Source organism: Scyliorhinus torazame, chromosome 10, assembly GCF_047496885.1.
Source record: "Scyliorhinus torazame isolate Kashiwa2021f chromosome 10, sScyTor2.1, whole genome shotgun sequence".
Classification (NCBI taxonomy): Eukaryota; Metazoa; Chordata; class Chondrichthyes; order Carcharhiniformes; family Scyliorhinidae; genus Scyliorhinus; species Scyliorhinus torazame.
Window position 1 is genome coordinate 134,338,774 of NC_092716.1, and position 13,521 is coordinate 134,352,294.

General features: G+C 48.0%; 1 protein-coding gene across 1 annotated transcript in view; it reads left to right on the top strand.

The window, feature by feature from the left end:
• The window catches only part of LOC140430942 (SITS-binding protein), a 256,680-nt gene that overhangs the window by 133,698 nt on the left and 109,461 nt on the right, over window positions 1-13,521 (top strand). The window contains exon 5 of the mRNA XM_072518773.1: window positions 2,695-2,886. Within this exon, the coding sequence (XP_072374874.1) occupies window positions 2,695-2,886 (192 nt within the window). The remainder of the gene's footprint in view (window positions 1-2,694; window positions 2,887-13,521) is intronic.

A 13,521-nucleotide genomic window follows, 5' to 3' on the forward strand; every position in this document is an offset into this window, starting at 1 on the left:
CCCCTGCTGCCAGGGGTACCATCAGCTAGTGCTGCCCTTGCCAGTAGCACACTCCGCAGCCCCTGCCTGGTGACCCCATCGGGGCGACAGTGGGCAATGCCCTTGGGTGGCCTGATGTCCTGCCGGCGGGTGACGGCCGGGTTCTGAGGGGTGGGTTATGGCGAAGGCTGGGGTGTGGGGCTGGGGGACCCATATGGCTGTTGTCATTCTGCAGTATCAAGGGCCAAGGTTGGTGGTCATTGGGGTGCACAGCAAGATGGCTAATTTGCATGCTGCGGTAATGGTGGTCCATGCCTGGGCACCGCCCCAGTCCCGTGGTGGGGGTCACCCCGGCCACTAGGCCTGTTTCCCCGTCACCCCCATCCCTCCAGGCCCTGGCAGGCTCCCCCCACCCCAGCCAGCCCGACCAGTGACTGGCCTGGCAGCCCACAGTCACGCCTCTCCATGTTCTACCTCCTCTCTCTCCCTCAGCAGCCACGACGGCGGTTTCACGATTTTTAAAAGCACAAGTGAACAGCACCATTGGGAACTCAGCCCATCGGAGGCGGAGAATAATGGGGGCCCGATAAATACTGGGTCGGGCCCGTTAATGACATGCAAACAGTGTTTACTGTACATGCGTTCCAGACCGCATTGATGCCGCTGTCGAGGTGACGGTGAATTGCGATTTGCCAAATCGGTTCCTGCTGCATTTTTGGTGTCAGAACCGATTCTTCGCCCAATCGCATTTCTTGATTTTGGCATCAGCCAATGGAAAATCCCCCCCCCAGCCTCCAGATTAGCTTTGAGACTTCCATTCAAAACGAGTAGAGTTTAACCAAAATTCATGACGAGCATAATTTTGCAGGCCTGTTCTGGCAGGGCCAGAGCCATAAAATTCAGCAAGTCATTCAAACGTCCACTGACTTCGGCAGAACTCGGAAATCCCATTGATCCCATTGGTGGAAGGAATCATAACATTCTGTCCATGGAGTGGGGGATGAGAGAGGAGAGTGACACAGACATGAACAAGGACATTCTCCATCTCTCTCTCTCTCTGTCTGTCTATACCAGGTCCAGATGTTTTAGGAATACAGATTTAACATCGAAATGACAGTGCAACATCCCTCCCCCAACAAATAGTCCCTTTTATTTTTTTTCTCTTGGGTTAGGATATGAAGAGCCAAAGTGAGCAGATTACAGAGCACTGCCAATCGATAGAAAATGGGTATAGACGTGCAGTTGACTCCCAGCAATGTGCAGAGGAGACAAGGGGGTAATAAAACCAAATCAATTACATTTTTCTCAATACCTTTAGTTGAGTCCACAAGCAGCATTCAGGTAAGGTGGACACAATCTTGCTAGGAGTGCGTTATGGAGACAGAGGGCAAGTGTTTGTGTTGGGAATCCCAGAGGTTCATCGTTCCATGCATGCTGCGTAGTTTTTAACATCACAGCGTGCGCTGTTTTAGTTTGACAGGTTTCTTGACAGGGTTTAGATTAAATGACAGGCAATGCTCCCAGTTAGTCAGGAAGCTTACTGAAGGAGTCTGCAAATGCCTGTGTGAGCAAGATAGCGGATTGTGTACTGCACTGTCCGAGGCTCCAGACTGAGGGAGTGTTACACTGTCGGTGGGTCAGTACTGAGGGTGTGCCACACTGTCAGACGGTCAGCACTGAGGCAGCGTTGCATGTCAGAGGGTCAGTACTGAGGGAGTGTTACACTGTCGGTGGGTCAATACTGCGGGAGTGCCACACTGTCAGAGGGTCAGTACTGAGGGACTGTTACATTGTCAGAGGCTCAGTACTGAGGGAATGCTACACTGACAGAGGGTCAGTACTGAGGGAGTACCACACTGTCAGATGGTCAGCACTGAGGCAGCGTTGCATGTCAGAGGATCAGTACTGAGGGAGTGCTGCACTGTCAGATGGTCAGTACTGAGGGGGTGTTACACTGTCGGTGGATCAGTACTGAGGGAATGCTGCACTGTCAGAGCGTCAGTACTGAAGGAGTGTTATCTGACAGAGGGTCAGTACTGAAGGAGTGCTGCACTGTTAGAGGGTCAGTACTGAGGAAGTGCTGCACTGTCAGAGGGTCAGTACTGGGGGAGTGCTACACTGTTGGAGGGTCAGTACTGAGGAAGTGCTGCACTGTCGGAGGGTCAGTACTGAGGGAGTGCTGCACTGTCAGAGGGTCAGTACTGAAGGAGTGCTGCACTGTCAGAGGGTCAGTACTGAGGGAGTGCTGCACTGTCTTAAGGTCAGTACTGAGGGAGCACTGCACTGTTGGAGGGTCAGTACTGAGGGAGCAATGCACTGTTGGAGGGTCAGTACTGAGGTAGTGCTGCATTGTTGGGGGGTCAGTACTGAGGGAGTGCTGCACTGTGAAGGGTCCCACTTTCAGACAGCATGTTCAACAAAATCTGATCTGCCTGATCAGATGGATCAGTTATTCATTGTGCGGGGTAGTGTCCGTTTTGCTTTTATGAGATCTTACAGTGCATCTCATCTCAGGAACTGTGTTGAGCACCATCATGGATTCCTGTTGAAGGTGTCATCGGCTCAGTGAAAACATTTTGGTTGGTATCCAACAGTATTTACCAGCATCTGGCCTGTCATGCTGTATTTGAGTGGCTCTGCATTTGCACTTAGTGCTATCAGTTGAACTGTTGAAGATTATTCCAGTCTTTAATTGCTATGTTCTCCTATTCACAGGAACACAGTCTGCTTGACGCCCTGGGGAAGATTCACACACCACAGGGCAGATACCTCGACCTGCATCAGCTGAAATTGTCCTTAACGCTCTCCCCTTATACCAGCATCGACACCTACCAGTTCCGGACCATCCTACAGGAAGGGAGGGAGAGATTCTGGCTCAGTCTCCCAACAACAGCAAACGCGTCTCCAGTAATTCCTTGGCTATTTCTCTGCACTTTTTGCTCTGAGTGGGCATAGTCACCTCTGCATTCCTGAGGCTTTATGTGGCCTGGATCCAGTCCAGTTCGGCAGTTTCAAAGTTTAATTTGCTAGTTCATGTTTCAAACACTCTGTGGATTTGGGATCCGAGAACCCATTCACCAGTTCATCTCAGCACACAGAATAGCTTGTTAGAAAATGGTTCGGAAGGAGGCAATTAAGCACGGTTTGCAAAGGCCCACCATGTGCGCAGTGCAGAGGGAGCATTACTCTGTATCGAATTCTGTGCTGTATCCATCCTGGGAGCGTTTGATGGGGTCAGTGTAGAGGGAGTGTTACTCTGTATCTAGCCTTGTGTTGTATCTGTCCTGAGAGTGTTTGATGGGGACAATGTAGAGGGAGCTTTACTCTGTATCTAGCCTTGTGTTGTATCTGTCCTGAGAGTGTTTGATGGGGACAATGTAGAGGGAGCTTTACTCTGTAACTAGCCTTGGGTTGTACCTATCCAGGGGGTGTTTGATGGGACAGTGTAGAGGGAGCTTTACTCTGTATCTAATCCTGTGCACAGTAAGAATTTTTACAACACCAGGTTAAAGTCTGACAGGTTTATTTGGAATCACTAGCTTTCGGAGCATAGCTCCTTCACTTACCTGATGAAGGAGCTATGCTCCGAAAGCTAGTGATTCCAAATAAACCTGTTGGACTTTAACCTGATATTGGAAAACTTCTTACTGTGCCCACCCCAGTCTAACCCCGTGCCGTACATGGCCTGGGAGACTTTGATGGGCACAGTGTAGAGGAAATGTTGCTCTGTAGCTAACCCACTGCAATTCCTGTCCTGGGAGTGTTTGATTGGACAGTGTAGAGGGAGCTTTACTCTGTATCTAACCCTGTGCTGTACCTGTCCTAGGAGTGTTTGATTGGACAGTGTCGAGGAAGCTTTACTCTGTATCTAACCCTGTGCTGTATCTGTCCTGGGAGTGTTTGACGGGGATAGTGTAGAGGGAGCTTTACTCTGTATCTAACCCCGTGCTGTACCTGTCCTGGGAGTGTTTGATTGGACAATGTAGAGAAAGGTTTACTCTGTATCTAAACCGGTGCTGTACCTGTCCTGGGAGTGTTTGATTGGACAGTGTAGAGGCAACTTTATCTGCACTCTGTATCTAACCCATGCTGTACCTGTATTGAGAGTGTTTGATGGGGACAGTGTAGAGGGAGCTTTACTCTGTATCTAACCCCGTGCTGTACCTGTCCTGGGAGTGTTTGATTGGACAATGTCGAGAGAGGTTTACTCTGTATCTAAACCGGTGCTGTTCGTTAAAAAATATTTTATTCATGGAATTTTCATATAACAAACAAAAGCAGAAAAAAAATCATACAACATTATAAATAACCAACTCCCACTCCGCCCCCACTCCCTAATATCACCCACCTTCTCCCATCCTGCCATCCCCATTTTAACCCCTTTAGCCCTCCTTCCCCCATTTGCTGACCCTTCAATCCTCCGAAAAGAAGTCAATAAAAGGTATCCACCTCCGGGTGAACCCATCAACTGACCCCCTCAAGACAAGCTTGACCTTCTCCAGCCTCAGGAATTCCGCTAGGTCGCTCACCCAAACCTCCGCTTTCGGTGAATCTGAGTTCCTCCATCCAAGCAAGATCCTTCTCCGGGCTATCAGGGAGGCAAAGGCCAAGACATCAGCCTCTCTCACCCGCTGGACTCATGGATCTTCCAACACCCCAAATATCGCTATCTCTGGACTCGGGGCCACCTTCACCCCAGCACGTCGGGCTTTACATCTGCAAATCCCTGCCAGAACACCTTCAGCTTCGGACATGCCCAAAACGTGTGGACGTGATTCGCGGGCCTCCTCACACACTGCCCACACCTAACCTCTACCCCCTCAAAAAACCTACTCATCCGTGTTCCCGTCTTATGTGCTCTTTGAATTACTTTAAACTGAATAGGCTTAGCTTCGCACACGTCGAGAACGCATTCACCCTCCGCAGGGCCTCAGTCCACGTCCCGCCTCCACCTTCCTTCCTGGCTCCCCCTCCCACAAGGGCCCCTTCCCAGTCCATCAATTCCTTTTCTCTCGGATACCTTCCCCTCCCCTGTCTCCTCCTTCGACAGTACCTCATCCTGCAACCCCAGGGGCGGCAGCCCTGGAAAGGGCGGCGCCTCGCTCCTCACAAAATCCCAGACCTGTAGGTACCTAAAACTGTTCCCCCTGGGCAACTCGTGCTCTTCCTCCAGATCCTCCAGCTCCGCAAATCTGCCCCCTGTAAGCAGATCACCTATCTACTCAATCCCCGCCTGCCGCCACCCCCGAAAGTTTGCATCCAGTCCACCCCACCTGGCGCAAACCTGTGGTTGTCACAGATTGGTGCCCAGACTGAGGCACCCTCCAATCCCAAATGCTGTCTCCAATGCCCCCACACCTTTAAAGCCAACACCCCCACTGGGTTCACAGAGTGTCTGGCCGGCGAGAACTGCAGAGGCGCTGTCAACAACGCCCTTAAGCGCATTCCCCGACCCAAAGCGCCTCCATCCGCCCCCACGGCAACCCCTCCACGAAACACGAACAGAAACCTTGGCAACACCCGTTCCGCCAGCGACAACGGCAGCACATCCCACCTGTTAAAGTCCCCCTTCATCTGCTCTACCAACCGAGTCAAGTTTACCTTGTCCAGCTGCGCCCAGCCCCGTATCACCTGGATGCCCAAGTATCCAAAATTCATCCTCACTACCTTGAACGGCAGCCCACTAATCTCCTCTCCTGCCCTCTAGTCTCAATCAGGAACACCTCACTCTTTCCCATATTCAACATGTACCCAGAGAACTGGCCAAATTCTTCCAAAATCCCCATAATGCCTTCAATACCGGCCAATGGGTTCGAAATGTATAACAGCAGGTCGTCTGTGTACAGCGAGACCCTATGCTCAGTGCCCCCCTGCTCAATCCCTCGCCAATCCCCCGATGCCCAAAGCGCCATTGCCAGTGGCTCTATCACCAAAGCGAAGAGCAACAGGGAGAGCGGGCACCCCTGCCTCATTCCCCGATGCAACCCAAAATATCCCGAACTCAGTCGGTTCATCCCCACACTTGCGACCGGTGCCTTGTATAACAACCAAACCCATTCCACAAACGCCTGCCCAAATCCAAACCACCCTAGCACCTCCCACAGGTAGTCCCACTCCACCCGATCAAAAGCCTTCTCTGTGTTCAACGCCACCACCACCACCGCCTCCTGCCCCTGTGAAGGCACCATAATTACAATGAGTAGCTTCACATTTTCTGACATCTGCCTCCCTTTTACAAAACCAGTTTGACCCTCGCCTATCACCCCCGGGACGCAGTCCTTGATTCGCGAAGCCAACACCTTCGCCAATAACTTGGCGTCTACGTTCAATGATATCGGGTGGTACGTCCCACACTGCTCCGGATCCTTGTCCTTTTTCAATATGGATGCCTGCGATAACGTAGGGGTAGAGTTCCCCCCTCTCCCTAGCCTCGTTATACATCCTCACCAGCAGTTGCTCCAGGTTCCCCCCAAAACGCATCCGGACCCGGGGCCTTTCCTGCCTGCATCGCCCTCATGCTCTCCATCACCTCTCTCAACCCAATTGGGACCCCAATCCCTGAATCAACTCTTCCTCTACCTTGGGAAACTCCAACCCGTCCAGGAACACCCACCGCCAGCCTAGGGCTCAGACTCATATAATCTCCTGTAAAAAGAGGGAAAGAGGTCCACAGATCACCAGCCTCTGGCTGAAGAAATTCCTCTTCATCTCTGTTTTAAAGGATTGTCCCTTCAGTCTGAGATTGTGTCCTCTGCTTCTAGTTTTTCCTACAATTGGAAACATCCTCTCCACATCCACTCTATCCAGGCCTTGCAGTACCCTGTTTCAATAAGATCCCCCCTCATCCTTCTAAACTCCAACGAGTACAGATTCCTAAGCATCTTCCCATTTGGAAAATAGTCTATGCCTCCATTTCTCCATCCAAAGTGCATAACTTCACACTTTTCCACATTGTATTCCATCTGCCACTTCTTTGTCCACTCCCAACCCGTGCAAGTTCTTCTGCAGCCTCTACAGACCTTTGTATCATCTGCAAACTTAGCAACAGAGCCTTCAGTTCCTTCTTTCAGATCATTAATGTATATTGTGAAAAGTTGTGGTTCCAGCACCGACCCCTGAGGTATGCCACGAGTCACCGGCTGCCATCCTGAAAAAGACCCCTTTATCCCCACTCTCTGCCTTCTGCCAGTCAGCCAATCCTCTATCCATGCCAGGATCTTACCCTTAACATCATGGGCTCTTAATTTATTTAACAGTCTCCTATGCGGCACCTTGTCAAAGGCCTTCTGGAAATCTAAATAAATCACGTCCATGGTTCTCCTTTGTCTAACTTCCTTGTTACTTCCTCAAGAACTCTAACAGATTTGTCAGACATGACCTCCCCTTGACAAGGCCGTGCTAACTCAGTCCTATTTTACCATGCACTTCCAAGTACTCCGTGATCTCATCTTTAATAATGGACTCTAAAATCTTACCAATGACTGAAGTCAGGCTAACCGGCCTATAATTTCCCGTCTTCTGCCTCCCGCTTTTCTTAAAAAGGGGTGTTACATTAGCCACTTTCCAGTCCTCTGGGACCCTTCCTGCCTCCAGTAATTCCTGAAAGATCATCACCAATGCCTCCACAATCTCCTGAGCTATCTCTTTTACAACCCTGGGGTGTAGTCCATCCGGTCCAAGTGATTTATCCACCTTCAGGCCTTTCAGTTTTCCCAGAACCTTCTCCTTAGTAATAATCACTGCACTCACCTCTGCCCTTTGGTTCTCCTGGAGCTCTGGCATCCCACTGGTATCTTCCACCGTGAAGACTGATGCAATGTAACTACTCAGTTCATCTGCCATTTCTTTGTTTCCTATTATTCTCCAGCCACATTTTCCAGTGGTCCAATGTCTATTTTTGCCTCTCTCTTACCTTTTCTATATTGAAAAAAACTCAGCCTATCATCCTTTATATTGCTAGCTAGCTTGCACTCATATTTCATCTTCTCTCCCTGTTGCTTTTTTAGTTGTCCTCTGCTCACTTTTATAGGCTTCCCAATCCTCTGGCTTCCAACTAATCCTCGCCACTTTGCATGCTTTTTCTTTTGCTTTTATGCTGTCCTTGACATCCCTTGTCAGCCATGGATGCCTTGTCCTCCCCTTAGCATGTTTCCTCCTCCTTGGGATGAATTTCTGCTGCGCCTCCCGAATAACCCCCCAAAACTCCTGCCATTGTGTTCCACTGTTTTCCCTGCTAGGCTCCTTTTCCAATCAACTCTGGTGTTGCCCTTTCTAAACCACAGTGTCTTAACTCGTATACGGTGGACAGATGACTACGAGACTCAGTTTATAAAACAGAACAATATTTATTCACGCGTACACAATGGTTATGGTTATTCAATCACACACTCCCAATCATAGGTTACACTATACACCAATAGTTCCAAGATCTTAACTTAACTTGGCAATGACTGACAAGCATTAGGCAGATATAAGCCTGTTTTCTGTAGTTCTGGTCTTGTAGTCCTCTGTTAGTTGGTTATCAATCTGGTTCTCTTCTGGCACTGGTCTGCCTTCTGTTGGTAGTGTGGATGGTCTCCTTCATCGGCTGATGAACAAGGACTCCTAAATTCCTTTGTGCTTCTGATTTCCTAAGCATCTTCCCATTTGGAAAATAGTCTATGCCTCCATTTCTCCATCCAAAGTGCATAACTTCACACTTTTCCACATTGTATTCCATCTGCCACTTCTTTGTCCACTCCTAACCCGTGCAAGTCCTTCTGCAGCCTCTACAGACCTTTGTATCATCTGCAAACTTAGCAACAGAGCCTTCAGTTCCTTCTTTCAGATCATTAATGTATATTGTGAAAAGTTGTGGTTCCAGCACCGACCCCTGAGGTATGCCACGAGTCACCGGCTGCCATCCTGAAAAAGACCCCTTTTTCCCCTCTCTCTGCCTTCTGCCAGTCAGCCAATCCTCTATCCATGCCAGGATCTTACACTTAACATCATGGGCTCTTAATTTATTTAACAGTCTCCTATGCGGCACCTTGTCAAAGGCCTTCTGGAAATCTAAATAAATCACGTCCATGGTTCTCCTTTGTCTAACTTCCCTGTTACTTCCTCAAGAACAGATTTGTCAGACATGACCTCCCCTTGACAAGGCCGTGCTAACTCAGTCCTATTTTACCATGCACCTCCAAGTACTCCGTGATCTCATCTTTAATAATGGACTCTAAAATCTTACCAATGACTGAAGTCAGGCTAACCGGCCTATCATTTCCCGTCTTCTGCCTCCCGCTTTTCTTAAAAAGGGGTGTTACATTAACTTGGCAATGACTGACAAGCATTAGGCAGATACAAGCCTGTTTTCTGTAGTTCTGGTCTTGTAGTCCTCTGTTAGTTGGTTATCAATCTGGTTCTCTTCTGGCACTGGTCTGCCTTCTGTTGGTAGTGTGGATGGTCTCCTTCATCGGATGGTGGAAGTGACCTTTGTTAGTTACTGCTGCTCCAGAGAAAGAACAAATCCGTGCAGTACCTCTTATGCTGTTTGAATTTTGTGACTCTTTTGGTGGGCGGTCTCTGGGTCATTTGTCAATCAATTGATCAGCGCTCAATCAGCCTGATCGATAAAGTCCAATCAGGGGCTGCCACATCAATTTTGGGGTGGGCACTCAGTTGCCATACTTGAAAGTGTTGGAAACATGTAGGCCCTTCCAAATAAGGAAGTTAGGAGCCGCTGTGTCTTGTAAACAATTGTGATTAACAAGACAGCTCTATTGATCCTGTTGGTGGCCTGGAGATAGCACTTTACTTACGTTATTCACATCTAGCTGTGAAATTGTTTGAAGTCTGCAAAGCCTTTTCCTGTAGCTTTATTTGATCTGCCTGCAGCCTGCTTGTCCATACCCTTGACCACGTTTCACTGCATCCCTTGCTAGATATCATTTTAGGTGACCACACTGGCCAGCTCCTCCCTCATGTCTTTGTAGTTACTCTTATTTAATTGTAATACCGTTACATCTGATTGCAGATTCTCCCGCTCAAACTGCAGGGTAAATTCTATCATATTGTGGTCACGGCTCCCTAAGGGATCCTTCACCTTAAGTTCCCTAATCAATTCTGCCTCATTACACATCACCAAATCCAGAATTGCCTGTTCCCTAGTAGGCTCTGTCACAAGCTGCCCCCCCAAAATCTCTTAGACATTTGTTATGGGCCAGGGTTTAGAGAAAAGTGTATCATGGAGTTCACCTGACCCACAACTTTTAATAGATTGTGGTACGGGGAGCACACGGCCCACTCTACAGGTGTGGTACAGCAGAAATGGAAAAGTATTTTTTAAAGCAAAACAATGTTTATTCTATGAACTCAAGTTAACCTTTTTAAAACATACTGTGAACATCTTATCAACCATCAATTCAAATATAACCCCCAAAGAATACAACACTAAGTAATCCTTAATAACTTCCCAAACAACATCCAGAAGACAAAAGAAACACCTTGGGCATCATTCTCCGCCGGCGGGAGTCTCCATTTTGCCGGCGCCCAGGGGTTTCCCGACGGCGTGGGGCTGCCCCACAATGGGAAACCCCATTGACCGGCCGGTGTAACGGAGACTCCCGCCGGCCGGTCGGGGCAGAAATGTGGCGGGGCGGGTAGGAGAATTTCGCTCCTTGTAACAGAAGCACATTAGGTTTACATTCACTACTGAGAACATTTATAATTTTGAATTCACCAAATGATCAAGAGACAGTCTTTTCATGGCAGAGAGAACAGCAGCACACCTGCTCTGTCTGGCGTCAGCTCCAACACTGAAAACGAAACTAAAACACACCCTGCAGCAAACAGCCTAAAACGAAAGTAAAAAGCTGACAAACAGCCCAGCTCCAACCACTCTCTGACATCACTGCAGTAGTAAACACCCATTTCTTAAAGGTACTCTCACTACAGATATTTATATACACACCCATTTATAAACACCCATTTCTTAAAGGTACTCTCACATGACACATTCTACAAATTCCTTTTCTTGGGATCCATTACCAACCTGATTTTCCCAGTCTACCTGCATGTTGAAGGCCCCCATGATTATTGTAATATTGCCTTTTTTACATGCCTTTTCTATCTCCTGATTTATTTTCTTCCCCACATTCTGACTACTGCCAGGGGGCCTGTACACAACTCCCATCAGGGTCTTTTTATTTTTGCGATTCCTCAACTCTACCCAGAGATTCTATGCCTTCTGATCCTATATCACTCCTTGCTATCAATTTAACTTCATTCCTTACTAACAATGCAACCCTTTGCACATCTGCCTGTCCTTTCAATAGGACACATATCCTTGTATATTTAGATCCCAGTCCTGATCCCCTTGCAGCCACGTCTCTGTGATGCCCACAACATCATACCGGCCAATTTCAATGTGCGCAAGAAGTTCATTTACCTTGTTCTGTATACTGCGCGCATTTAGGTACAACACCCTCAATCCTGCATTGACCACCTGCCTTTTCCCACTTGTCACCTTTTTTGCTCTGCCTGAGGGTGATGTTGTTCTTTTATTTTGGTTCTCTATTTCCCTTTCAGTCATTATACCTTCTAAGCTCACATTCTGGTTCCCACCCCCCTGCCATACTAGTTTAAATCCTCCCGAGTGAATTTAGCAAACATCCTAGCCAGGATATCGGTGCCCATCCAGTTTAGATGCAACCTGTCGTTCTTGTACAGGTCCCGCGTGCCTGGAAGAAATCCCAATGGTGCAAAAACCTGAAACTCTCCCTCTTACACCACCAGTTTAGCCATGTGTTTAGCTGCACTATCCTCCTATTTCCAGCCTCACTAGCAGCAGTAATCCTGAGATTACAACCCTAGAGGTCCTGCTTTTTAGTTTACTGGTTAACTCCCTGAACTCCTTCTGGAGGACCTCATCACTCTTCCTGCCTATGTCGTTAGTACCTATGTGTACTACGACAAAAAATGAAGAAAGAACAAAGAAACATTACAGCACAGGAACAGGCCCTTCGACCCTCCAAGCCTGCGCCGATCCAGATCCACTATCTAAAACCGTTGCCTATTTTGTAAGGATCTATATCCCTCTGCTCCCTGCCCATTCATGTATCTGTCTAGATACATCTTAAATGACGCTATCGTGCCCGCCTCTACCACCACCGCCGGCAATGCGTTCCAGGCACCCACCACCCTCTGCGTAAAGAACATTCCATGCATATCTCCCTTAAACTTTTCCCCTCCCACCTTGAACTCGTGACCCCTAGTAATTGAGTCCCCCACTCCGGGAAAAAGCTTCTTGCTATCCACCCGTCTATACCTCTCATGATTTTGTAGACCTCAATGAGGTCCCCCCCTCAACCTCCGTCTTTCTAATGACAATAATCCTAATCTACTCAACCTCTCTTCATAGCTAGTGCCCTCCATACCAGACAACATCCTGGTGAACCTCCTCTGCACCTTCTCCAAAGCATCCACATCCTTTTGGTAATGTGGCGACCAGAACTGTACGCAGTATTCCAAATGTGGCCGAACCAAAGTCTTATACAACTGTAACATGACCTGCCAACCTTTGTACTCAATATCCCTTCCGATGAAGGAAAGCATGCCGTATGCCTTCTTGACCACTCTATCGACCTGCGCAGCCACCTTCAGGGTACAATGGACCTGAACACACAGATCTCTCTGTACATCAATTTTCCCCAGGGCTTTTTCATTTACCATATAGTTCGCTCTTGAATTGGATCTCATAGACAAAAGAGGGAATTTATGAGTGGAGTCAGAGGAAAGGGATGATATTGGTGCTATGGAGGACAAGGTTGAATCAATTTGGGTGGAAATCAGGAATAGTAAGGCGAAAAGGTCACTGATAGGAGTAGTCTATAGGCCACCAAATAGTAACAGGATGGTAGGGCAGACAATAAGAAAATAAATAACGGATGCATGTAGAAATGGTACAGCGGTTATCATGGGAGATTTTAATCTGCATGTCGATTGGTTTAACCAGGTTGGTAAAGGCAGCCTTGAGGAGGAGTTTATAGAATGTGTCCGGGATAATTTCCTGGAACAGTATGTAATGGAACCTACAAGGGAACAAGCGGTCCTAGATCTGGTCCTGTGTAATGAGGCAGGATTGATTAATGATCTCATAGTTCGGGATCCTCTTGGAAGGAGCGACCACAATATGGTGGAATTTAAAATACAGTTGGAGGATGACAAGGTAAAATCAAACACTAGTGTTTTGTGCTTAAACAAAGGCGATTACAATGGGATGAGAGAGGAACTAGCTAAGGTAGACTGGGAGCAAAGACGTCATGGTGAAGCAGTTGAGGAACAGTGGAGAACCTTCCGAGCGATCTTTCACAGTGTTCAGAAAAGGTTCATACCGACAAAAAAGAAAGACGGTAGAAAGGGGAAAAATCGACCGTGGATATCTAAGGAGGTGAGGGAGAGTATCAAATTGAAGGGAAAAACATACAAAGTGGCAAAAATTAGTGGGAGACTAGAGGACTGGGAAGTCTTTAGGGGACAACAGAAAGCTACTAAAAAAGCTATAAA